Source organism: Phalacrocorax aristotelis, chromosome W (genome assembly GCF_949628215.1).
Source record: "Phalacrocorax aristotelis chromosome W, bGulAri2.1, whole genome shotgun sequence".
Taxonomy (NCBI): Eukaryota; Metazoa; Chordata; class Aves; order Suliformes; family Phalacrocoracidae; genus Phalacrocorax; species Phalacrocorax aristotelis.
Genome location: NC_134310.1, coordinates 8,391,160 through 8,417,957, shown reverse-complemented (window position 1 = coordinate 8,417,957; position 26,798 = coordinate 8,391,160). Strand labels below are relative to the sequence as shown.

The following is a 26,798-nucleotide window of genomic DNA, read 5'->3' as shown; positions in this document are numbered from 1 at the left end:
AGGATACAGAGAAAGAAGACGACAACCTAAGCACAGACCTGGTGTCTGATTCTCTGCTATCCATCTACAGCATAAAACTAATTTGCAGATTTTCTTTCAATGGAATGAGCAGATGTAAAAAATACATTATAATCTCTGAGAATGCCAGCAGGCTTTGAGATATCATCATGAAAGAGCTCTTTTGTAGGCATGTAGAAGGCCTGATAGATTACCCAAGTGCCACTGATCAAAGGCTACCTTTTCCATGAAAGACACTTGTGTAAGTGGGCTCCATGACACTAATCAGGACTGGCACCTTTGGCCATGATGCATTTGCAGATAATGTAGTGGAAACACAAGCAGAAGGGGATTTTATTTATATATTTAAACACACACACACACGCATACATATGGAGAGCCATATACACACAAGTCCCCAAAGTCAGAGAAATTAAATATGCTACCTGAAATCAGGCCACCTTTTCAGACGCCAGACTATACTCCTAGGAACCTCGGAGAAGAAAGGACCTCTGGGAAATTGAGCCCAGTCCCACGCAGGCAGGCACCCACCTACACCCACACCCCCCTTCTTACAACCTGGATACAAGATCCAAAGGAATCTTCTTCAGCTCTTGCCATTTATTCCTCTCCACTTCCAACACTAATATGAACACCCATGGCATAAAGAAAGACTACAAGATGAACTACACTGGTTTTGCTATTTCAATATACAAGATGCCTGCAGTATTTCTGCAGAAGCAGAACGAGTGAGAGGCACCACATCATGAAGTAACTCTTTTTGGATGGATGTAAAATCAAGAGACTACACTGTATTTTGAGAATCACGAGATAATGAGACTTGAAATAACTCCTTATAGGATTGTGAACTCAACTGCTATCAGAACACTCTCGAAAATACATTAATTTGTTAAAATGGTTTGCACCTCAGACGTGAAATAGTCCTTCTGAGATACAAAAAGGTGAAGTTAACATCAACGCTATAAAAAACAAGTTATTAATAATTTACCTAGGACCTCAGCAAACAATTTATTTAACCTAGAACTACTTTGGAATATACCAAAACAAACTGCACTTAAATCAGTCATTTCAGCACGGAGTATACAGAAGTGTAAAACAAGATTATTCCAAAAAAACAAGGTTGATTGTTTTTCTCCTGGTTACAGTCATGTTGGTTCTGGGAAATGAGGCTTCAGTCCTGAGGTGGAGCTGTTTTATTACAGAGCTTCTACAAGCTAGCGACTCCTTGCTGTACACTGGCCTTTCTAGTTTGTGCAACAGAAGGCGGCAGTAAACAAAGGCTGACATTAAATGAATAATGGAAGTACAAGGTCACCTGTTTGATGTTAAAACTTATTTTACAGTGAATCATTCTGGAAAAAAGATGTCTTGTTTGTTTTTTTCTCCCCAAGCACCAGATCAGAACACATACTTCAGATGCTTTAAATACAGAAAAACCCAAATGTATGACGGGTAGTGAGTGGTCATTGTGAAGCTGGGGGTTTTGGAAGGGCAGTCAAGCTCTTGCACGCATGTGGGCATAGATGACAACTATGTTCCTTCAGGATGTAACACAGAGCTGCTAAGCAGCAGCAGCTGCTGCTAAACAGAAGGGAGACAAAAACTAGAAGCTTTCAGATTTACAGCAATTTGGATCTCAGAACGGAAGGGTTTGCTGGCCAAGCTGCAGAGGGGCCAGTGCGGGCCGAAAGGCAGCAAACATCTTCAAGACCCGCTGCTGCTGAAGTCGCCCATTTTCCCGGGTCACCCAGCACTGGCAACAAAAGGTGCATTCATCAGAAGGTGGGGAAGGTGAAAGCTGTTGGGAGAACTCTTTGGAGCGGGGGGGAGGCATTTTTATTTTAACATCATCAGAAAAACTATGTTGGCTTAACAGCTTCCCGGTGTTTACAGTGCCAGTACTTAGCAAATGGACAACCTTTGCGATTACAGAAAAGTTATCACCATTGGAAAATTATTTTAAGCTTTTCATTTAATGCTTCACAGAAGAGACAGTGGTTTCTCAAGAACAAAACGTTTCAAAAAGGCTTTACCAGCAGGCTGAGTTTTGCTACTCTTCAGAATTAAACAGCACAAAAGAAAAGGCAGTTTTTGGTGCAGAACTTATTCGCAAGTACCCAAAGCAAATTTCCAACAATTAATTTAACAGTAATATCCAACCACTTGGAAATAATTAACACTGAGATTTAAAATAGTACATTTCAAATAATTATCCAGAGTAAATGGGTTAGGAGGGCAGGTAAGAGGAACTAAGAGAAATGTTTCCTCCACTTTAAATATAACCCTAGTCCTAATGATTTTTTTTCTCCTTCTTTCTCTTTTTAAATACTAAACTTAATTATTAAAATTAAGTTTTAAAAGCCTAGATTAACCTTGTGCTGGTCTAAGAACATAAGGGAAGCAAGGTTTGAGAGGTATCACAGCCAGTCTAGTCCAAGCTGGCCTCTCCCCATGCACCCCACTCCTTCCGTTTGTTACTCCATTGGAGGTATTCGATGCCACGGCATCAAAGCACATCATGAACCAACAAGGTCATTTCTTTAGTGGAAAAAAAGGAAGCAAATACGAGAAAAGAAAGTCTTATATTAGCAAGGCCAAAAAAAGTTTGAACAGTCATCCATCACCCTGTGGTATTTTAAACCTGCTGTGACAAAGCCTGTTGAAGTTCAGGGTATGGTTTTACCAGATGTTGTCGGCCAACCTAAGCGCTCAGTGCCACCGAAGGACAGTTTGGTGTTGAACTGGTTGGCCAGGGTGTTCACTGGAGGGGGTCACAACCAGCAGAAGGAGGGGTGGATCAGGCCAAGGGACAAGAGCAGCCAGACATCATCCTTGTACGAGCCATAAGCTGTTTTCTCAGCTCAGCTGCCCAAGACTGCTGACATGCTGTGGCTGGAGAGGAGACACGGACCTGCCCAAGTGGGTTCAATCCAGCAAGGGAGCAGCTCCAACATGGGCCATGTCGCTCCCGAGCGGGCGGCATTATCAGGGAATGACTCACTCAGGTAGGAAACTCACTTTGACAGGAGGACATTAGGGCACACCCCTCAAAGCAGCTCAGACAGCAACATAAAGGGAAACAGTACACACCTAATTTTATCCAAGAAAATGTAATTTTGCCTCTGGTGCAACAGAAGATGCATCTAAAAGGTCCTCAAGCCTACTAAATACGGTAGCTTCACCCTCTTGATAGCCTCACAGACAGTCCTGGAGGACTGCTGGGACCACCACTGCTTCAGACAGCAACACTAGTTAAATCTAAGGATGCAAGAGCCAGAATGAGCTGGTCTGGCCCATGCAAAAGCCATCATTTACATTCCCCTATTGCCAGTGATTTACAGTCCCATCCGCTCCAGTGCTAAAACAACAGTGGCAGGCAAAGAGCATCAAAGGCACGCCAAGATCTGTGATAAATGTAATGTTTTCCTAAGGCAAAAATCACACCATCAGTACATTTCTCCCATCACTTAGGAAGGAATGGGAGAAACCAGTGCATTTGCCAGGAGAGGAGCAGAAAGCAAAGGCTGGCACCCCAGATATCACAACTGCTCCCCAGGCTGCTGCCCCGACCCCACAGCCTGTCATCACACAGGCTAGAAAGCATCTCACCATTTTAAAATCGATGATACATTAATCTGGATATCCAATGTTTGGATTCTTTGGAGATCCTTCCATTCCCCCTCTCATTTTAGCTTTAAAGTTATTCCTCAATATACAAGAAAAGTTGAAATGCTGTTGGGGGGGGGGGGGGGGGGGAAGAAGAGACTAATTTTTTCTGTTTCCAAGAAAAAGACCAGAAAACATTTCCACATCTCCTGTATGAGTGCAAGGTAAAACTATGCATCTACTCCAAACTTAATAGGCCAAGTCTTCTTTTCAAAGAAGCAGAAGAAAAAGAAGAAATGCTTCAAGTATTCTGGTGTCTTTTTTTTCCTCTATTCAAATCCAGCTTGAAAACTTACTTTGACCAGCATGGTCAAAAGCCATAACACCACTCCTCACCCACCAGTCCCTTAATTTTCCAGCCTTTCTCTGGCTTGCTCAAGATAAGACAGGTGTTGAGAAGATAACTTATTTCTTTAACTATTGTAGGTGAAGAATTCCCAATTAAGAACAAAACCCAACAGTATTTCAATACAGCCACAACTGGAGACTTTGAAAAAGTTCAAAACTAAAGAAAAGCACCCTTCAAGCTATATTACATTTTAAAACTTCAGCTGTGACTTATGAAGGACTAAACCCAAAACTTAAAATGGTTTTGAAACCTGTCCGGCTTTAGTTAACTCAAAAGCTGGAATTAATACTTTGCAGCTCCTTTACAACTCAGACACCTGCAGCTCCACAGACTCTTAACCAGCAAACCCAACACACACCCCCAGTTCTCAGCAGGGATCCTCTCTTTAATAAAAAGGCTAGATCTCACAGAGAAATGAAAATCCTTGTGCAACTAAACCCTCCAAAGCAGAGCTGGGTTTTCTGCCTAGTCCATATATTTCAGAGGCAGATGCAACCCTGAGGACCTAAGTCTCATGTTAAATGAACGGCTAACACGTGAAAGCCTCTCTGGAGAAGGCACTTCTCACAGCTGCTTCTTCACATACTGCAACCCACACAAAAACACAAGTCTACTTCACAGTAAGTCAAAAACTTCAAAGAATTACCTGAGCTCCCCGCAGTTAATAAATATTGCAGATATTTGTTCATGCTGTACTTGAGGTTTTTAATACCTGCTTGGCACTGCTAAGACACTCCAGCAAGGGCTTATGGCACAATACCACTGACCATGTGCTGACACAGCACTTTGTCCTGCAGAGATAATTAGGGCAGGACTTACCAACCCAAAGTCCCGCCTTCACCCTCATTTACTCCCAAGTCAGACTGGGTTTTACTCGAGTGTCTGCAGGGGCTTTTTTACTGTCATCTTCTTTCCTAGCGCTACTACAATCATCTTGGGGAATTTTTTTACATCATACTTTCCCCATTCCCCAACTGGACACGTTGCTTTTTAGTTGATTTGAGCAACACAGGTTGGCAAGCCCAGCGGTTTCACAAACAGCGATCCCCTCGTCCCATCGGGCCCCTCAACAGCACACTCCCCAGCTGGAGCCCAATGCCACCCCACAGCCCACACTCAGTCCCAGTGGGGAAGGCGGCTGCAGGCAGGGCAGGGAGACAGCCTGGCCCTGCCTGCGGGCATGTGCCTGTCTGCAGCCCAGCACCGCTGCCTCTCTGGTACTACGTGAGCCGACACACCGCCCCCAACCCACCTTGCCCAGCACAGGGCAGCCCAGGGAAAGTGGTTTGGGAAACCCTGGACTTTCCACTTCTCCAGTGCTAATGCAGCACTGTCATGCTTGACTGGGGGGGGGGAAATCAGAAGTGAGAGAGAAATCCTGTAAGAGCAGGTAAAGGACTCCTGTGGCAGGCAGAGCGGAGCCCGGGAAGTTCAAACACGCCAGCGCAAGGCTAGTGCCTCTGATCCAAGCAGGTTGCTGCACCTTTAGCCTTCAAAATCCTCCCAGCTTGACAAAGAAGATTTGTTCCCACCTCCTGCTTTTCACAGGTCTGTAACTGGAGCAAGGAAGAGCTGCGTGCAAGCTCAGGGCCGAGTCTCCCCACAGCCACACTACCACTCACAGACAGACCAAAAGTTGGAAGTGCCCTGCCAGCCCGCACTGAAATCCCGACACAGAGCAGCTGCACCTGCCCAGCCACAGGAAACCTGCCATAACTGACAATTTAGTTAAGTGACAAGAAATCCCTAACCGCTGGAAGACCATGACATTGATCTACATGAAAAGACTCCTCCTGACGTTACCCTCCAGTGGGTTTTCTATTCTTCATTTCAAAACTCAGTTTAAAAAAAAAAAACCATCCACTGGTGACATTTGGTAGTTACTGTCCTAAACACACATGTGGGGGGGGGGGGGGGGGGGAAGCAGTCTTAGCAATGTCCCCCACGTGCAGTTTATGGACTGGAGCACCCGACACCAAACCACCCAATTTCCTCTCTTGGTGAAGAAACACTGAAGGCAGTTCATAAGTTTCCGTTTCTACTCACTCAATTTCCCTGTAGTAAATACAATAATAAAAGCTCTTTCCTACAAGAAGCTGATCTTGCACAATATCAACTACAGGAAGGAAAACACATCTATTAAAGGACTTTTTTCATCCTTTCTACACATGGTGTGAACCTGCACTGCAATATAAGCAATACAGAGGCAATCCCAGGCAGCGCAGGGAGGCTGCTCCCACCACACACCGCTGAGTTTAATGTGCAGCCCCTCAGCACTCTGCTGACAGGTGAAGATGACATTGGCCTTGATCCTATGGTGATGCATGGGCTGAGGATGATTAAAGTTGGGTTTTAACACTTAAAGAGCCACTTTAGGTTTTACCAAGTATCATTTTGCACAGCATTTTTATATAAAAGTCACAGCCATCGCACGTGGCTGCTTTTTGGCTGAGGACTTTGAAGAAGGGAGAGGTGAAGTGCCTTCCTGCATCAGTGACAGGATCAACGGAGTTAATGCTGGGGAGATAAACCCAAGGATTTCTCCACATCTGACCTGGGCAAACAGGCACCAAACAGTGTTACAGCAGCTTACTCGTGTGCTGGGTAGCGTAAAGTTTTTTTTACACAGAGATAAAAAACTCAGTGACTGGATGGTACCACATAAACCCACCCAGTCACCTTTCAAAGATGCAAACTAGACCTAATCTGCCAAGGCTTGCCTATCCAAACAGAAAATCCACACAGCAAGAAAACTGCTCCACAAGTTTTGGACCATACCAGAAAACTGCCAAGCAACTGTCAGCACGCACCACTCTAGAATAAAGTATTTCAAGGCAGGGTGCTGAAAGCCTTGCTCTTCCCATCTCACGCTAACACAAGGATCAGAGCGGGCAAAGAAGAACTCAGGCCTCCAGACCTGGACACAGCTTTCTGCTCTGGGTGCAAAAAAACCATCCACCTCTTAAGCATCTCCTGACAGCTACTATCAAACCCAGCAAACCAAAGAGATGGATTCCTTAAGATATTTATGAAGAGATGTATTATGCTTCTTTTATGTCTTTCGACATACTCAGGACCTAGACTTTAAAGAGACCTATTTTTCTCCTCTACAGTTCTTGAAGAGATGCTTTTAGGACTGAAGGCAGTTCTTCCCTCCTACTTACACAGCTTGCTTTCAAAGCACTTCACACATTCAATAATCTTTTCATCCTGCTCTGAAGCAGGTGGGGTTTAGTCATTCTGTAGATAGAAAAAGCACTTCAGCCAAGTCAGGATTAGAATTTGCAATCTCCAGATTCTCAGTCCTGCACAGGCCCACATCCCATTTCTCAGCCCACCAGCACTGCCGTGGAAATACTATATTGGTGCATGCTACTGCCCCAGCACCTTCCTCAGCTTTCAGCCAGCCCTGAATTTCCACAAACCTCCAGGTAGCCACTCTTTTACGACACAGGCAGATACTTGCAGTAAAGACACTGAAATAGATTTCCCATGTGAATACCATATGTTTCAGAACCCAGTTCAAATGTGCCCTATGGACCAGACACATCACACTGGTTCCTTCCTCACCCGACAAGTTTGTATTTACTGAGCTGCTTTCAGAGGAGAAGAAAAGGGAACGACTGCCACATGCAACAGCAGCAGACGGGGGAAAACTCAGTCCTCCTGCTGCTGCTGATCTAACAGGCACGGAGGCCTCTTCACCCGTTTCCCAGTGGCTGGGACCATACGAGCACTGTATGAAAAATAAGGATCATCTGTTATGAACATCTGAAGACTCCACTCCTCAGAAAGTTTGGAACAGTGCAAAGGAAAAAGGGGAACAGTGCTATGTCCTACTAATTCCTCTTTTCACCTTCTCTCTGCTCCATCTGGCATGTGTCCACAGTCGCCTCCCACCACAGCCTGGCAAGGCCAGCTCTACTCCTCGGTTTTCAAAAGCTACTTTCAAGGCTACAGAAGGTCTACTAAGAGTTTTGGGGTTACTGCCAGTCCTACAGTAGTCCTCAAAAAGTCAACATCAGCCTCGAATCAATATGCTTAGCAGGCTGGTTCTTTAGATGTTATCCTTTTTTCTAGGCACTATCCCAGAAAACACAGATCTGGACCATAGCTCTTGGTGTAGGTACCCACCTGCTTTGGCAAAAATAGTGTGCTTTTATAGCTTATTTATCGAGTGATGTGATTAAATAGGTCACGTATGCTCCAGTGCACTGTTATAAGGCTACTTTAAAACAAGACAGGCCGTTTCACTGACAGGGAGCAACTTACATTGGATCAAGAACCTGCTTTCAAGAAGATGGTTGCCTGGTTGCTAAACTACTACACCCTCTAGTGTAAGTCTTAAATACATCCTTCCAAGCTGGATGAGCTTCAGACAGAGAAAGAGACAGGAGTACTTCAACCTGCACCCTTCAGACAAAGCTAATCCATAGCACTGCTTCAAAAATAACTGCAAAAGCATCTTCTGCTCCTATAAAAATGAGGCACCTTACAAAATGCTGCCAAAGTCCTTTCTAGAAGACAGTGCTTTGCAGTGGGTTCATCACTTATTTTCCATTCCTCAATCACAATCAACATAGAAAACATGGCTGAAGTCCAATGCTAAGCTGAGGCAGAATTTACAGATCCTTGGTTATGACAGCCGTGCCATGCGTTAGATGCCAAGAGTTTGGGAAAGAGGGCAGGAGCACATGCTAACGCTGGCTGAGGGGAGTGGGAGGCAGTGGGCTGAAGTTAAGCGTCAGGATCCTGCTTCTTTCACAATCGGCGGACACTTCACCTAGGAAAACTAGACCCACGCTTATAGCTTCTGTTTTACAAAAGCCAGAGCTTCTCTAAGAGTACAGCAAGTAAACCACTCTCACTCCCCAAAACACAAGCTTTCCTTCCTGGGTCACTAACACAGCCAAGCCAGGCCTAACAAGATTAGCACTGGGATAATTTCTTGTCGCTCACACTCAGCTCTTACATTAACACTTTTCAGCCAGTATTAGAAGCTGCACGCACTTTCCAGGTGCGCCAGGAAGTTTTACTAAAAACCAACCTTCACTTCCCTATTCTGAAAATCAAAACCAGCACCAGCAATTCTTTAGTACAGGAGCATCTGTTTCAGGTGGCAGACCAAAATGAGCAAATTTAGTTCCAAAACTGACACTCTACAGATATTTAAAGACAAACAGGAATAGTACACTAAAAGGTAATTATAATATCAATAATCTAGAGGACCATCCGAAAGGGTTCAAAAGAACACTGAAAGAGGCAAAAGCTTTTGTCTTTCTAATATGGCACCTGTCCACCTATGATAGCTCTGAGTATGCTTCCTTTATTTTAAGCTAAACCATAGCCATGGTAAGTTGACCTGGTAACCAGGAGACAAAAAAATTAACCGCCTTCCAAACACATGAATAACCCAAACTTAAGTAAGCACAGAAAAAACATGACAAGTTGTGCTTCATTTTGACAACTTCTGCTTCAGGTTATTAGAGCCCATACATATTAGGAAGCATACCTGACTGAAATAACAAAGCTTTAACAAAAAGAAAGCATGCGGCATTCTGCTAGGGAGAAGAATGAAGGCTTTTCTCTCCAAATAAAATGAGATCAGCAAATAATGCAAGTAAAACGATGAGAGTTGCTAGAAGAATGGAGGAGAACAATAGCTCACTATTTCTTTTGTAGCCAAGCTTCGTTTGAGAAGCCTGGCAGCACTCCATGCCTTACTGAGGTCCCTCATCGGGAGGGGGCCCAGCTCACTGCAGCCCCCCACGACACCCTGCCAGCAGGACCTGCCTTGCAGCACTGGACTAGAGAACACATCACCTCCAGCTCCCAAAACCCATGCACCTCCTGAAGGGTTGTGACCGCACTGCAACTCTTAGCAGAGGTTTGAAAGACTGCCCCGACACCTCACTGCCGCGTGAGCCGGGATGCCTGGAGGGACAAAGACAGGGATCACAACAGAGCTGCCCTTCTGCAGCCTCCACCCTGGTGACCAGAGACAGGCTGTCCTCCGGCAATCAGACATTTTGAGAAGCTGCTCCCCACCACCCCACCGTCAGACAGCAACTGTGGGATCCGACCGACGGGGAGGAGGAGACGACGACACCCACCTCCCTCTCACCCAGTGGGGGAGAACAAGCCTTTCAGACCCTCCTTCAGAGGCAACAAGAAGTGACAGCCACGGGCCCAGAGAGCCGGCAGGGCTGAGAACAAGCAGATACAAGAGCTCAGGAGCGATGGGGACCCGCCTGGCCGGTGGTGACAGGTCCCCGTAGGGACACCCCACTCGAGAGTGAGGAACACCCGAGCCCCGGGAGCACGTGGGATTTAGAGGAGCCAGAGGCAGATTCAGGCCCTGAATTGCGGGCGGGCGGGCGTGAGGAGGAGGAAGGGCAGGGGCCTGTCCTTGCCGGGGGAGGCCATGCTGTTGCTGGGGTGCAGGGCCGGGAACAGCCACACCCCGGGGCGGGAGAGAGACCGGGGAAGGGGAGGGAGGTACCGCGACCCGCCGGGCCGGACCGAGGCCGTACCTGCGCCGGGGCCGCCGAAGGCTCCGCACCGCGCCGCCGCCGCCACTGGGGGATGCCGAAAGTGGCAGTAGGGCCGGCGACAGGGCAAGCCCCCGCCCGGCCCCGACCTCCCGGCGCTGAGGAAGGGGCAGTCGATACCGCGGAAGTAGCCGGTGGACCTCAGCATCCCACCGGCCGCGGGGCGGGGAGCAGAACCGGGGAGGGGAAGCGGAGGCACGGGCAGCAGCGACAACGCGCTCCCGCCTCACACCACCTGCACCAGCCCCGCCGCCATCTTGAAACCACCAGGCTCTGGCAGCGAGGCCCCCGCGACGCCGCTGCCCGCACAGGGCTGCCCGCGGCGCGCCTGAGCGCAGCGAGGGGCGGGGCGGGGCGGGCCGGGGCTGAGGGGGGAGCGGCGGGAGCCTCAGGGAAATGGCGGCCGGAGGGAGGCGCACGCGCTGAGTCGAGCCTGGCCCGGCGGCCACCGCCCCTCTCCTCCGCTCCCCTCAGTGCTTCCCCGGCCTCACCCGCCTGCGAGCTCGGGTCTTGCCCCTCAGAAAGGAGCCTGGGGCCGTCCTGGGCCCCCACGGCCGCAGGGGGCAAACCCCGGGCGGGGAGGTCAGTCGCCCATCACCTTCCCGGAGCCACAACTGGCGTGTGATCGGTGTGTAGGAGATGCCGTGGAGACAATCTCCAAGTTCAGCTGTTTTGGGTACGCTGCTGGACCAGCTCCCCCCAGAACCCCGCAGAGCCACGGAGAGAGGCTGGGGAAGGAGGGCATAGGCCCTGGTGCTGCGGCTGCCCCACACTGGGCTGGGACACCTCTGCTGCACCCCAGCACTGCCACATCGCTCCTGCTGCGGCCGGAGGGACGGCCCCAGGCTCCATGGCTCCATGTGCTATGGCCCACTGACCCCAGCACAGCCCCAGCCTTCTGGAAAGCAGCAGAACGCCAGCCAGGTTTTAGCAGAGGGATCTGAGGCAGAAATAGCTCACCTGAGGCCATGTAGAGGAGCAAACTCACCCCGTGCTGCCCCCCACCATGAAGACCCAGCTTGTGTCAGCAATAGCATGGCCAGCAGGAGCAGGGCAGGGATGGTGCCCCTGTACTAGGCACTGGTGAGGCCGCACATTGAATCCTGGGGTCAGGTTTGGGCCCCTCGGGACAAGAAGGCCCTGGAGGGGCTGGAGCGTGTCCAGAGAAGGGCAGCGGGGCTGGGGCAGGGTCTGGAGCACAAGTGTGCTGGGGGGCGGCTGGGGGAGCTGGGGGGGTTTAGCCTGGAGAAGAGGGGGCTGAGGGGAGCCCTTCTCGCTCTCTGCAGCTGCCTGAGAGGGGCTGGAGTGAGGGGGGGGTTGGTCTCTGCTCCCAAGTCACCAGTGACAGGACGAGAGGAAACGGCCTCAAGCTGCATCAGGGGAGGTTTAAGTTGGATATTAGGGAAAATGTCTTTACTGCAAGAGTGGTCAGGCATTGGAAGAGGCTGCCCAGAGAGGTGGGGGGTGTTCAGAAAGCGTGTAGACATGGCACTTTGGGACATGGTTTAGGAGACATGGGGGTGTTGGGTTGATGGTTGGACTTGATGATCCTAGAGGTCTTTTCCAACCTTAATGATTATGTGATTCTGTGTTCTCCTTTCCCTCCTTTCCCCAGGCAGTCGTCACACCCGTGTTAACCAGTAGGGAACCTGAGGCACATGGTAACAGCCATTTGTCTGCCAAGTCGGTGCCGGAGTAGGGACTCGGGACTGGCCCTGGGGGAGCTCAAGCAGGCGAGAAGCATCCGCAGCTCCTCTGGGAATCACCCAGTGTTGCCCCTACCTTGAGTTTTTGGATGAGGGAGTCTTCACCTTCAGCAAGTGAGGCTGTTTTGGGATGACAGCAGGCGACCAAGGCCTTCGATGAGAAATCCCATTAAGGGTAGCCAGATGCCCCAGCCCAGAGAGGAGGGATGATCCAGGAAAGCCTCATCTCGTGAAAGGAGAGATGTGAGAGAAGGTGGAAAGCGCTGAGGCAGTGCAGGGAGCCAGCTAGATGATGCAGAGAAAGGTGCACAAGGAGGAGTCATCTTGGCCCCAAGGAAGGACAAGGGAAAGATCACAAATAGTCTTCAAAAAAACCAAAACCACTTTATTGTCAAATACAGTGCCACAACAGTGCCATGATCCTGCCTCCTCCCCTCCCATTGCTCCCCCATGGTGTCCCTGCAGAGCAAGTCCAGGAGCTGAGACTGTTGGGAGAGGAGCCCACCCCCATGCCTGGCCAATGCGAAGGGGGACGAGCAGGAGACTGATGCCCTGGCGCTGCCGAGGCTTGGGGGCTGAGCAGCTGCCGGCCCCGGGAAACCTGAATAATTGATACAAAGCTTTAAAAAAGCAGGAAACACCAGGAGGTGAACAGCTTTCCCTCCAGCAGAAACATGCCACCAATGCAAGGTGCTTTAAAAGGTACGCAGGGAGGGCTCACACTGAATATCCCCACCCACGCTCCTGCCAGCCAGCTCCCCGCTTCCCACCAGTGCTAGAAAAGCAAGTTGTTTTTTCCCCCAAAAAAAGGAAAGCATTTTTTATTTTTATGATATAGATAAATCTATTTTATATAACTTCAGCTGTAATAGAGAGGACTCCATAGACATGCGTGCAGATACGCTGAATAGTGTTATTTCCCTTCCTTATAATTCTCCCCCCAACTCACAAGCTTGTGGGGGATGAATTTGCAACTATCTCAGCACTGTTTGACACGTCCTTGAACTGAAGCAATGCAGCAGTAAAAAACAGAGACAGGAACGTGGGAATGCCAAGGAAGATTTAAGTAAGCCAAAACAAATGAAGTAGTGCAAATAGAACAGCCTATTAGAATGTAGCATAAGGCGCGTGCTTAGAGCTAGCTGACGAATAACAAATTGATTGTGCGCGTGATCATGTGAGGAATGTGTCGAAAAGATATATAAGCAGTGAAAAGCTGACAATAAAGGTCTTCTGCAGAACATCTGTCAGGAGTCCGTGACATTCATCCCTGCACAAGCTGGCAAAATAATATAAAAGAAACCATTCATGTCTGTCTAGACATGGAGGACCCCACATGGAAAAACTGCCCAGGATCGATTCAGGCTGGCCTTGGCTATGCTTCTGGTTCCCCACATGGAAAGGGTTAGCTCTCAGTTATCAGGTTAACAGCTCGGTTAACTGGGATGCCCAAGTTAGCAGCACTGGGAGAGGTCCCAAGGGTCCTGGCACACACTGAGGCAGCCCCTCTCTGAGAACATGGACCCCCAAATTCACCTGTCCTGGTGGATCCAACCCTGCCAAGGACCTGAACCTCCCACCACAGCCTCCCAGATCAACTAATGGATCCCCAAGATGGACCTCATCCCCCCAAAAAAAGCTTCTGACCCCTCTGCAGAGAAATGAGGGGATTTCCCCAGCTGCCTGTCCCCGGGACACCTGGCTGATGCTTGCTCTGCCTCCTGGCACAGCTTGCACCCAACAGTCAAATGTCCCAATTTAAGTTAAGGAGGAAAACAACCTCAGGACAGGTTTCGGGCATGCGGCAAGGTTGTCAGCGCACCTTGGGATAAGGTGCAGTGCAGAGGGACCTCGGGATGCCCTCGGGAGTGAGGGCTGTGCTGGCGCATATCCCTCTGTGGTTTTACCTCTCTCCTCCCTGGGGAGAGGCAGGCAGAGGGATGCCACCACATCTGGGCCAAATTCATCCCCACCACGGCCCGTGATTGCTGCTGGGTGACAGTGGGGACCCGCTCCCTGTGTCAGGGAGACTGCACACTGTGCTGGGCTTCCCCGACACAGCAGGGACCGAACAGAGGATGTGACCCAGCAACGTGGCTCTGGACCTGCCACAGGGGATGCTCCCGGTTTGCTCCCCAGGGCAGGAGGCTGGATCCACCGCTGGGGCTCGGAGGTGACCAGGGGAAGGGGGTGTCCCCACAAACTCACCCCCCAGCAAAGCATCTCCTGTGGGGCATGGGGCTCTGCCTCCGATCCCCACCCCATGATAAGCCCACAGCCAGGTGAATTGGGTTGAGTTTTTTTGGGGAAAAGAGCCAAAATAAAGGAAACCAGCCAGAGATGCTCATGTGGTAGGAGCCTCCTGCCTTGCAGACCTCTGCTCCCTGCTTGTTATTTTGCATCACTGTATAAAAGCTTCTCCTGGGGCAAGTTTCTGCTCTGCATGGTGAGGGTTACAGATTTTTTCTGCATCCACATGGGAAGTTTCCCAGCAGGGCTCCGGCACAAGGCACCAGCCAGGAATTTGTGAAGTTGGAGAAAGAAACGGGGCAGCGGGAGAAGAGGGGCTTCCCCAGAGCTGCTAAAATGTCCTTGCGTGGAGTCATCTCCTTGCAGGGATGGACTGTTCAGTGCATGGGGTGATACCTGTCCCTGTACCCCATCCTGGTACCACCCCACACATATCCCGCCACAGTCCACATCCCCCATGGGAGCCCCTCCCTGGCTCTGCGGCACTGTCCCGCTCACCCCACAGCCCTGCCACAGCCCAGGGCGCTCTGTGACACCCCATAACCCCATCCACATCCTGGGACGCTGGCCAGGCCGCTGCGTCCCACACTGCCCAGCCCCAGCCTACCAGGTATCAGCCAGCCCAGGGAGGATGCTCCAGTCCCAAAAGGGTGCTCCCGACCACCCAGGGTGCTCCTGGCCCCCCGAGGGGATGCTCCAGCCCCCCCAGGGTGCTCCCAGCCCCCCGAAGGTGTTCCCAGTCCCCCCAGGACTTGGGTCCTGGGTGCGCAGTCCCACACGAGCCGTCCAGGCGTTGGTGTGGCAGCAGGGCTGTGGCAGCCCGTGGGCCTCCCTTCACCATCCCAGCCTCCAGGCATCACTCAGGCATAGGATGACAAAGGGAAGCTCACAGGGGGCAGGGGGCCGAGGCCCCGCACTCCTCCTGCTGCCAAGGGCTCCTGTGGACAGAGGAGAGACGCGAGTCCGAGGGAGCTGGGGGGTCCCCAGCCTGCGCCACATCTGAAGGGGGTGAAAACCAGCCCATGGATCTTGATGATCTTAGAGGTCTTTTCCAAGCTTAACGATTCCATTATCTCCCCGGTACGACCCGCAGGCCCTGGTGCTGCTTCTCCCCCTCCCCAGGGACAGTTTGGGACATGGCGGATGCGAGCAGGGCTGCGCGCTTGGGCAGTGCTGCCTTTTGCAGGGGGGTTTGTAGGCGAATGTGTGGGTTTGTGTGCGCAGGGCCGAGGGGGTGAGGAGTGCGGCACCAAAAAGGCAGCGCAGGCGTGCGCGCACATCCACACGTGTGTGTGTGCGTGCCCAGCTGTGGCAGGGTGTGCGTGCACGGCTGTGCGTATACACACGTGTGGGTGTGAATGCGTGTGCGAGGCTGGGTGGGTGTGTGCAGGTCACTGGGTGCTCGGGTGTCTGTGTGCAGGTGTCTGCAGTCACACGTGTGTGTGCATGTACACACGTGTGTGGGTGCGTGCACATGTATGTGTGTGCATGCACATGTATGTGCACAGCGCAGAGCTGGGTGGGCCTGTCCCACGGCCCCACTCACAGAGTCCAGGACCCAGCCTGGCACAGGGGGACCCCGGGGACCCCTGTCCCCCCCAGCCGGCAGCGCAGGGTGTGGGTGCCCCTGCTGCAACCCGCGCTCCCTCTGCCCGTGATGTGATGCCACACTCGCCATCTCTCACCAGGGAAGTACCAGCCGGCGCCTGGGTGCAGCCTCGGGCACACCAGGGTGCTCACAGCGTCTGTGCCGCCTGGGGAGCAGGGGCAGGCGGGCTCTGCTCCCCCAGACCCGCCGCTGTCCCTGTCCCCAGCTGCCCCCCGCTGGCCCCAGGTCGCTGCCTCACTCACCTGGCAGGGCAGGGCCAGGGGCTGCTGCCAGCACAGCCTCTCCGCTCCTCATCCATCCCCTTCACTCCACCTTAGCCAGCGCCGTGCAGAGCCCCTCACGCTGACATCCCTCCTCTGGCGCCCTCCCCTCTCCCCAGCCTGAGCACGGATGCGATCCTTCCCCTCTGCCCTTTTATACCATCTTTGTTCATATGACAAGCATGTGAAAAACCAGAGCAGAGCTCGGAAAAAAGCTCCTTAAGATGCTTTAATTCAGTTTCCTGGATCCCATGACTGAGCTTGGCCTGTGAATGGGGTCTCATGACCGTGGCACGCAGGCCCTGGCCATCAAAAGCCTCATTTATGCCCCAGAAGGGACTTAAACCCCTCTTGGCCGGTCACCGGATGAGCCCAACATCCCCCATGCCTGCCTCTGCCGCAGCCCCGTCCACACCAGCATTGCGCCTCTGCCGAGGGCCCATTGCAGCGGGTGTCCCGTCCTTTCCCCTGCGAGATCCCTGAGACATGCAGTATGTCAACCCCGTTCACAGCCATGACACGTGGGCACACGCAGACACACACAGACCCATGCAAACACCCCCCAGACCAGCCAGGTGCCTGCGACTGCAGTGATGGGGGCAGGAGCCGCCTGTGCCCCAGCTCTTCTGGCTGGGGACTTCAGAACGACCCGGGGGGGTGGAGACGCCTGCCCTGTCCCCTCTCTGCTGTGGCTGCAGAGGGGCTTTGTGGGGCCTTTCCCCTCTCCCATGCGCCGCTGAGGCTATGATTTCAGCAGAAAACCCCCCCTCCAGGCACCGAACCCGGTCCAGCCACAACCCAGTCCCTTCCCTTCCCCAGCACCTCCTGGTGCTCCAAAGCAGCCGTGGGGACACAAGTGCATCCCAGTGGCTTGTGGCCCTGCTTGGCCCTGCTGGTGGGGGATGCTGCACCCAGGGCACCTCAGGCAGGTCTGGCTCATGCCTTGTGGGGACCCTGCAGCTTGTGTATGAATTAGAGCCTCTCCCTCCCTCCTTGCTCCAGCTGCTCGTGCCTGGGCGAGGATAGAGCCTGACCCTCTCAGGCCAGGAGCAGTGAAGGATCCAGACATAAAAAGCCCTGACCCCTAACAACGGCGGATCACAGCCATGGCTCCCCATCATGGAGGTGGCAGCCAGCAATGTCAGGCTCACCAGGATCCCATAAACCCAAGCTGGGTCTAAATTTTGGGGATCAGGATGAACTTTTCTGTCCTTTTGCCTTTTTTCTTTTTTTTTTTTAAACTGAGACACAGTAAATACAAACTCAAGCCATCCCAAATACCCCCCGAACCCAACCACTGGCTCTGAGACATCCTGCCGGTGATGCAGAGCCACTCTAAAGCATCCGCAGCTCAACAGGAAACAGGCAGTAGTAAGAGGATAAAAATACCCTTGGTGCAAACAAAATGTCTCTATGTCAGGATTAGGGCACCATGGGCTGCTCCAGCCCTGCTAATCAGGGCCGGGGGAAGACAGGCTGGGCGACCGCAGTGGCTTTGGCTTCGGTTTCCAGCATACGTATGAGCTCAAGGCTCTAAAATCGCCCGGCAGGTGTGCGCGGTGAGCTGGGGAAGGGAGGGGAGGGCTGGGGGGATGCTCAGACATCCCAGCTCCTGGACCCCAAAATCCCCCTGGAAAAGGGGGGAAGACCACCCAAGAGCCCCAACATCGCAATCCTCTTCTAAGTCCTGCAGAGCCCCAGCACCAAGGAAGGGTTCCCCCTCCTCCACGGAGCACCCTGCCTTGGTCCCAAGGGGAGGTGAAGGATGTGTTGGGAGCAAGGGGTCCTGTATCCCCCTCCTCGGCCCCAAACAATAGGTGCATTTCAGCACTCCAAGCGTGGGGCTGCAGCGAGGCCCCACCACAAGGCCCCCGAGCCCCTCTAAGAGCTGCCTAAGGAGATTATCGCTCCTCACATGAGCCTGCCAGGCCCTGCGGCCTCACACAGGGGAAGAGGGGACATGAGGGTGACAGGGACAAGGGAGCCAGTGCCTGGGAGCCCCGTGAGGGACCCTGTGGGCACAGGAAGGAGTAGAGAGGTGCTTTGCTGTTTGTGTTTTCCTGCCCCCGGGGCATCCCTCGCCCCAACCCACGGACACTTTGAGCTGCAGTTCCTGGGGCAATTTCAGAACAGGCGCCGACCCAAAAAGCACAAACCTGAGCACTCTGCTTTTTCATGGGGCAAAACACCCTGTCTTCTGGTGGGAGGGCACAGCGGGACACCCCCGGTGCCTGGCTCCATGGCCAGTACTCGCCCGGACTCACAGAGCTCCCCGTGCAGCCAGGGCCATAGAGCAGATAAGAAAAAATATTTGCTCCCTGAGGGCCACCATCAGGACGATGCTGCACCCCTCACCATGCTAGCAGGCTGGGGGGATGTCCCCCTTCCCCTGCAGCACATCCCAGGCCCCCATGTCATGGCTCCCAGGAGACTGAGACCATCCTCCACCTCTGCCCCCACAATCCCATGGGACCCCCTAATGAAACAGGCCAGGGACTGGTGGGGGGGACGTGCCCCTGTTGTCCCCACGGCCCGATTCAAAGAGACAGACCTTTGCAGCCCCATCCTGTGGGGCCAATGGCTCCTTCCCTTGGGGCTGCCCCATCCCCAGCAGAGGGTGACAAGCACTGGGGATCTAGCCAAGTGCCATTTGGCAGCAGCCAGCAGGGAAAGCCGAAGGGCCGGACCCCACAGGGGCTGGGGCTGGCCCCCCCCAGGCCGGGTCACAGGGAGGCAGCCCCAGGCGTACCCAGGGAAAGGGTGCATACAGGTAAAACGTTAAACCTTTGCTCTTTATTCAGTACCTGGTTTCCTCACCCCATTTGCCGAGCGCACCATGAGCGAGTGGTATGGAGGAGGTTTTCCAGGGGTGACCTGAAGACAGGGAGTGCTCTGAGAAGGCAGAGTGGAGGGGGTGCAGGGCAAGCACCTCCTCCACGTGTCCCTAAACTACCCGTGGGGACGTAGCTCTGCCCTGGCTGTGGGGCGACACCAGGCACCCCGCCACCACCAGCACTGATCCCAGGAACGTTCCATCAAGAGCAGGAACTGCTACTTCCTCTGTCCCACCCCGCAGCAGCGCCAGGGAGTGGGCCGGGCCCCCAGCCCCTCTCCAACTCGCCTTATTGCTATAGTCAGAGCAGCAGAGAAGCCAGGAGGAGCTCAGGAGTTCACTGTTTTAGGAGAGGGGATGAGGACATGTCCGAAGCCAAGGATACGCCATCAAGAGGGTGGGCTCTCATCTTTCTGGGGAAGGGGGAAGGAGGGAGCTGCCATCTCTTGCTAGCCCAGCTGGTGGTGCCAGCAGCACTGGGGCTGACACCAGGAGGGGAGGACAGTTGTGCTCACGTCCAAGAGGAAACACACCGTCTGCTCCAGGGCCTCCTGCCCTCTCTTGAGCCCAGAGCTGAGGCTGTACAAACTCATTGCACCTCCAGCAGCAGGGACTGGGGAGGGACACTGGGAGAACTGGAGAAATGGGCAGGGGGTTTCTGCCTGTCCCCCCGCCCCGCAGCTAGTTGTGTTGGCTGGTCAGCTCCTGGGAGATGAATTTCCGAAGGCGCTCGAGGTACTGACTGTAGAGTTCAATGTCATTGTGCCCGGCCCCATCCACCCACAGCGGCTCCACAGCCTTGGGGCAGCGTTCAAAGAGTGCCAGGCCGTGGGAGAAGTCGATGACTTCGTCCTCCGTGCCATGGATGATGAGGACTGGAGAGGTGATTTTGGCGATCTTCTCAATGCTGCCAAGAAGGTGGGTGGGGAAGAGATGAGAGGGGGCTAAGTACAGGGATCAAGGCACTCCCATTCCTCCTGCCCCGCAAAACACATCCCCTTGGGGAGAGGGACGGGAAATGCTCTTTGATCACAGCAGAGCACAGGGACACAGAGCTCCTGCCAAGGATGAGCTCCTGGACCCCGGAGCAACAAATGAGGACCAGACAGTGGTGACAACAGCCCCACAGGCCCCAGGCAGGGCTGACAGAAACCACTGCAGGATGGCATGAGCCCAGGTCCTCCCTGCACCAGGATCAGCCGTACCAGGCTCTGAGGAGCAGAAGCATGGCTGTTCTCAGCCTGGCCCCAAAGGCCACGTGAAGCCATCAGGATGCAGAGCATGGGCTGGTGGCTCCCAGCCACAGCTTCTGGCTCAGGGACCGTCCCTCAGGCCCCACTGGCCTGGCTGCAAGGGAGAGGCAAAGCAGGAGCTTCTCCCACCTCAGCGCTGCCTTTCTGTGCCCCCACCCCTGCCCTCTGCAGAGGAGGGAAACAGCCCAAGGAAGTCACGCTGGGGGAGAGATGGGTCCCAGGGACCCTCGGGGCATGTGGTACCTGACAAGGGGCTGGTGGGACAGCCCCAAAGCTGACGGGCAAAGACACTGGGACAGGACAGCTGGGAGGCAATTCCACTGGAGGACATGGGGTACACACATGGCATGGCCCTCAGGAGGGGGCACGGTGACCCCAGGGAGGGTTAGAATCCCCTGCCAGGGTCTGCAAGCAAGGCAGGAGGATCACGATGGGCATGGTTTAGCCTATCGTGGGAAACAGGCCCACAGTTCTCACCACAAGCCCTCTTTGTGGCCAGGGCTGGCATCCAGGCCAGAGCCAGTCTAGGCGCTGCCCCCCCAGAGCTGAGCTCTGTCCCCCGTCCCATCTCCTCAGGCCACTCACTTGGGGAAGGCATCAAACCAGTAGGTCTTCTTGGTCTCAGGGAAGGCAACTCTCATGCCAGAGGTGAGCGGGGAATGGAGCACAATGGCAGCGCACTCGTAGCGGGAGGCCAGATCAACCGTGGGCACTGTGCCAATGCTTTGTCCATATAAAATAATGTTCTCCGGGCTGATGCCATACCTGGGAGAGGAGAGGGCAGGTCAGCATCCAAGCACCAGCCAGCAGAGTCACATCGCAGGAAGCTGCAGCTCAGGGGGTCACTGCACTGGCCACAGCACCCCACAAGGCTTCCTGGGATGGTGTGGAATGGGCTCTATCCACGGAACACCCAGGAGCAGCCAGGGCTGAGCTGCCTGATGAGCCGTGGGGGGTGTCAAGGCTCACCCTCACCAGGAGCAAGGCGAAGCATTCACAGACCCTGGATCGCAGCCACATGGGACAGCCCCCAGTTCCTGGGGCGCGCTGTGAGCCAGGCCTGGCTGCAAGCAGGGCAGAGGAGGCAGAGCCCGTCACAGGGTTGTACCTTGAGCCCAGCTGGGGAACAGGGGCTGAGCACAGCCAGGGGAGAGGCTGGGAGCAGCAAGGTGGGGAGCACAACTGGTGCCAGCGCCCCTGAGCGAGGTCCTATCCCCACAACATCCCTGCCCCTCCAGGTCCCCTGGCCTGCTCCCCCTGCAGCTGCTTTCCAGCCACCCCTTCCCATTATGACTGGCCCGGGTTCCCTCTCTGGGAGACTTCCTGTTTTCCAGACTGCTGGCCTGCAGGGTTTTCCTGGACATCCTCCCTTCCCCCTGCCTAGCTCCCCACTCACCGCGTCCGCAGCGCCTGCCACGCAGCATCGATGTCGGAGTAGAGGTTCCTCTCCGAGGGCTTGCCCGTGCTCACGCCGTAACCCGAGTAGTCGTAGGAGAAGATGTTGCAGTTAATGCGGGTGCCCAGCCCAACGTAGAAGCTGCTCATCTGCCCCAGGTCCACAGCGTTGCCGTGCGAGAAGAGCACCGTGTACCTGCATCACCGGGGAGAGACAGGCACAGTGGGTTAACCAGGAACTCCGCTGTGGTGCCGCTGCACTGCCCGGCCCTGCCAGCAGCTCGGGGACAGACATGCCTGGGCAGCACCAGCCAGGACGTCTGCTTTGGAGGCCGAAAGCCCAAACCCCAGGACACGAAGGGCCAACACCCCTCCAGCCACCAAGGAAGGTCCTCGCGTCACCTCCGGTCCACCCCAGAAATACCCAGACCCTCCTTGCTGCCCAGGGTCAGGGGCTCGCTCCCAGCAGAAATGAGCAGCCCAAAAGCAGGATGATTCTGTTCAAGTTTTTGAGTGTATTTCTTAGTAAAAAGCTCAGGATTTGGGGCCGTTTGCCCAGTGGGGATTTTAAATAAGAATTCTGTCAGTGGTTTTTTTTTTTCTCCCCTGAGTCTGGCAAGACACCAGACGCTTGGAGAGAAGTGAATTGTGGGAGTGACAAGGCACAAGAAATTTCCACCATAAGGGAAAAAACAATGTTCATCATAAAAATCAACACTAATAATGCATCGATAGAAGCTTGGCTCCCTTCTGCCAGAGGGAGGGAGCAGGACCTGCTCCCTGCTGAGCCCCCACAGTTGGTCCAAGGGGTCTGTGGCCAGCTTGAGCCTCTGTGTCACAGCCCGGGTGCCCTAGAGAGCCCCAGCAGGAAGATGGTGGCATAACAAGCTGCGGGGAGGACAGACGAGCTGCGGGGAGGAGATGGAGACCCAATGCACCAGGGGGTTTGGGAGGGTGGGAACCCCCCAGCCCGGGCTCTTCCCTCCAGCCCCACAGCCTGTACTGATCCAGCAGGCCGGCTGGAAGCGGGACCAGCACCAAGCCTTGCCATGGCAGGGTGCGGGCAGGCGGACATGCAGGCAGAGCAATCCCACCACCAGTTTCTTCTCTCCGGGGACCTGCATGCAGGGACAGAGCGGACGTCCCCACCAGACAGCCTGCAGAGGCCTCCTGTAACACAGCTTTCCAACCCCGCCACGAGAGCCATCCCCCTCACCCCAAACTCACCCAGTTGGTTCAAAGCCCTTGGTGGGCCGAGGGCAGATCCAGGCTGTGGCCCCCTGTACAGAGGTCTCTGCAGACACCGTTCCTCGGAGGGCACATTGCTCCCGGGGCAATACCAGTGCGTGGGGTCAGCCAGGGTGCTGCAGGCTTTGGGACCTGACCTCCCTCCACACCTGAATCCCCACGCCGTGCCACCAGCTCAGGGAGCAGCTGCTGAGTCCCCTCCTGTCCCCACACCATCCCCTCATCCACCGGCTCTCCATCCTGCACCCCGGGCTGCCCCTCTCCAGCTTCCCACTTTACGGACCTGTGGGAGTGACCAGTAGCAGGTTGTGCCTAAATCCCTCCTGGCTCCTGCTCCTATCCCTCTTTTTGAGGAATCAAATGCACCAGTGAAAGACTAAACATGCAGAGCCGGCTCACTGCAGGCATCTCCTGGCTGGCACAGCCTCTCATGCATCCATGTGGTCACCGTGGGGCTGGGGACAGCGGGCGAACAGCTGGCACAGACCCTGCTGGCGCTCACCGAGAGCCTCGCACAGATGCTTGCTCACTACTGGAGCATTACATCACTGGCGTGACATCAGGGGAGATGTGCCGTACAGCCTAGGGAATCCCTACACCCCTACGGCCTCCAGCTTTGCCTCCACTCCATGTTTAACCCCATTCCCAGCTGCAGCCACAAGCCAGACCGGTCCTGGGAGCCGAGCTCACCCGCCCCACCAGATGCCTCCGAACCCCCGTGGCGGGGCCAGCTCCTTCAGCAAGGCGCCGGCTCAGGCTGGGTCAAGGAGGTGGCATTCGGCTGAAGGAGAGGAGGGGGGCAGGATGGCACCGTGCCCACCAGCACCACACCAGCCCGATGTTGAGCGGGCCAGGGTCAAAGCACCATCTGCGGTGACGGGCCAGCATGTCCATGGGTGACTCACCTGGCACCTGGCACACAGCGGACGTACATGCAGCCAACACGGTTCCCTCGGCTGCTCTTGGTGAAGAACACCTCAATGTTGTCCAGCTCCCGCTGGGAATACTGGAAATCCGCCCGGTCCTTCAGGTGGAGCTTCCACCGCCCCACAGCGCCGCCACGCAGGGAGCCAGTGCTGGTGCTGCCCACAGGCTCCGGCTCGGGGACCACGGCGTAGGTGGGCTCCGGGGGCAGGAAGGCCAGTTTGGCAGCGATGCGGCTGGGGCAGGGAGGGCAGCAGAAGAGGCAGCAGAGTTGGCTGATCGACAGCCCATTCATGACGGTGGCGAGGCAAAAGGCAGCCGCGCCCAGAGTGAAGGAGGATCCAAATCGGAGAGAGGCCGGGAACGCCAATGGCCTGGAGAGGCCCTGTCCTCAGCCAGCCCTTGGCACGGCTGCCACCGGCAGTCCGCCACGGGCCAGGGCACTGGTTGGGGCTGGGGCAGCTGCCATCTGTCCGTCTGCAGGCAGCAGCGGCCTGCAGGCAGGTCAGGCAGCAGTGAGGGCTCTGCAATGGGTGCCCCCCAGACACACGTGACCCATGGCCGGGGACAAACACACACCTCCCCAGCACACACTAGTGAACACCGCAACCCCCCCTGGAGCCGAGGAGCGCACTGTCTCCCCCCAACACACACACACAGAGCACACACCTGCTACTCACAGTTCCCATGCTCACACTGAACCCACGCAAGCCCCCAAAACTGAGCCTCCTTCAACACTTCCCAGCCCACACACCCCCATGCTATGTACTGCAGCCCCCACACGCAAGCCCATGCTGGGGAGGCAAGGACAGCAGGTGCGGGATTGGAGACATACACACACACACTCTCCACAACAGCCGCACGGACAGTGGTACAAAGGCCACAGCCCCTCCAGGACCCTCCCAGACACCGGCACAGGCCTGGCCACACAGGTGTGTGTCAGGAATACCAAGCTCCTGAGGAAAAAAGGGGAGAAATGGGGAGAAAAAAAAAAAGCAACTATTTTCTGCAAGTTTGGGCACAGACTTGTGCTGAGGAATGTCAAACCAGCCCACACCCCAAGGAATGCGCTCCATCTGCTTCTGAAGGGTTGGGAAGGGGGACGAAAGGGTGGAGGGCAGAGGCCTCCCGCCCAGCCGGGAGGGGAAGGCACACAGTGCCTAAATATGCCCAAATATTCCAAGTGAAGGGATGCCCCAGCCCCGCCACAGGCCCTGGGGCTGAATTCGGGTCCCTCTCGGGCCAGTGGCCACCCACAGCGGTGCCAGGGCCGGCGTCACAGCTGGCACCCCTGGGTTTGGCAACCCATGTGCCAGCGGGAACACACGCACCCATGGTGGACAAGGGTGTCCGGCGGCCGCACACCTGCACGGGCACGTCGGGGCATGGGTCCATGCAGGCAGGGGCAGGCAGCTGCCGCTGGGGCCGTGTGTCACGCTCACGCTGGGCCAAACCCCGGCACCGGCGGGGGACATGCACCCCTGCGGGCAGGCAGCATGGGGGGCAAATCCACACCACACACCCCCCGACTCCAAACCCACTCACCCCATGCCTGGCGTGGGGGCTGGATCCATGCCACGGACACACACTGACACCCCCCCCAACACACACAAACACTCACCCCACAGCCAGAGTGGGGGGATCCACACTGCACCCACTTGCTGACCTGAGTGGGACACGCACTGACACGGGTGGGACCCTTCCAGACACACACTGACATGGGTGGGCCCCCCCCTCCCCGACTGGTGGGGGCCCCCCCCTCCCCGACTGGTGGGGGCCCCCACACACACTGACCAGCGTGGACCTCCACCCCCACTGGCTGGTGGGGAGGGGGGTCCCACACACACTGACCCGCGTGCCTCCCCCCTCCCCGACTGCTGCGGGCCTCCCTCCATGCACAGACTGCTGTTGGACCCCCAGACACACACTGACCCGGGTGGGACCCCCCAACACTGACTGGTGGGTGCCCCCCGCGCTGACCAGCGTAGGCCTCCCCCCGCCACTGACAGGCACAGGACCCCCCCACACACACTGACCGCTGTGGACTTCACTCCCCGCACTGACCGATGTGGGGCTGTGGGACCCACCCCCCCACACCAGTGGGGCCTCCCACGATCACTGTGGGCCCCCTCCCCGCCCCAAACCGGCGTTCACCGCCCCCCGCGCCGTGGGGCCCGTCCCCCGCCGCCCCCCGGACCCCCCAGCACCCACCAATGTTCCCCTCCCGTACCTGGCCATGCCGGGCCAGGCCCCCCCACACTCGGGGTTGCCGAAGGGACGGGCGGCCGCCGCAGACCTCCGAGGCGGGGGCGGCGCTGCACAACGGCCCGTCTGGCCCCGCCCTCACCTCTCCCGGAAGTGGCGCCATCCCCCCTTCCCCACCCCGGTTGCCATGGGAACGGCGCGGCCTTCGCTCCCCTCTTGGCCGCCCGACCCAGGGGCGGCGCGGCGGGACGAGCCCACGTCCACACCACCACCACCCCCCGCAATCCACATGCCAAACCCAGCCCAGCTGCGGCGTTTTGGCCCAGGTGGGACCTAGGGAATACTCCCTTTCCCCCCAGGACGTCCATCTGGCAAGGCCGATTCTGATACTCACGCAGTCCGACACTCCCTCGCCCATCCCTGACACCAGACATAAGTTGAAGAGTTCCATTAACTGGGTGCCCTGAGGATCGATCTCGATAAGATCCCTCAAACTGAACCCATCTGGTCCTGGTGTTGCGTTCTTACTCA

General features: G+C 55.3%; 2 protein-coding genes and 1 long non-coding RNA gene across 5 annotated transcripts in view; all 3 read right to left on the bottom strand.

Moving 5' to 3' along the window:
• REXO1 (RNA exonuclease 1 homolog) overlaps window positions 1–10,860 on the bottom strand; it is a 41,521-nt gene extending 30,661 nt beyond the window's left edge. For both annotated transcript variants that reach the window (XM_075077940.1, XM_075077941.1), the window contains exon 1: window positions 10,567–10,860. In XM_075077940.1, the coding sequence (XP_074934041.1) occupies window positions 10,567–10,732 (166 nt within the window). In that variant the 5' untranslated portion in view covers window positions 10,733–10,860. The remainder of the gene's footprint in view (window positions 1–10,566) is intronic.
• Window positions 10,861–12,649: 1,789 nt separating this feature from the next.
• LOC142049501 (uncharacterized) lies at window positions 12,650–15,252 on the bottom strand. The gene is made up of 2 exons (XR_012657744.1): window positions 13,553–15,252; window positions 12,650–13,224 (listed from the first exon to the last, which is right to left on the bottom strand). It is a non-coding gene; the product is annotated as an uncharacterized LOC142049501 (long non-coding RNA).
• A 3,930-nt stretch (window positions 15,253–19,182) lies between these two features.
• Window positions 19,183–26,401, bottom strand: ABHD17A (abhydrolase domain containing 17A, depalmitoylase). Of its 2 annotated transcripts, none has more exons than XM_075077972.1 (5): window positions 26,293–26,401; window positions 24,044–24,556; window positions 21,892–22,086; window positions 21,081–21,260; window positions 19,183–20,149 (listed from the first exon to the last, which is right to left on the bottom strand). In XM_075077972.1, exons 2-5 carry the CDS (start codon window positions 24,355–24,357, stop codon window positions 19,924–19,926), a joined length of 915 nt encoding a protein of 304 aa, XP_074934073.1. In that variant the 5' UTR covers window positions 24,358–24,556; window positions 26,293–26,401; the 3' UTR covers window positions 19,183–19,923. The 2 variants fall into 2 exon arrangements, with proteins under 2 accessions (XP_074934073.1, XP_074934072.1); XM_075077971.1 differs by having other exon boundaries at window positions 24,044–24,586; window positions 26,293–26,378.
• Between the last annotated feature and the right edge of the window lie 397 nt (window positions 26,402–26,798).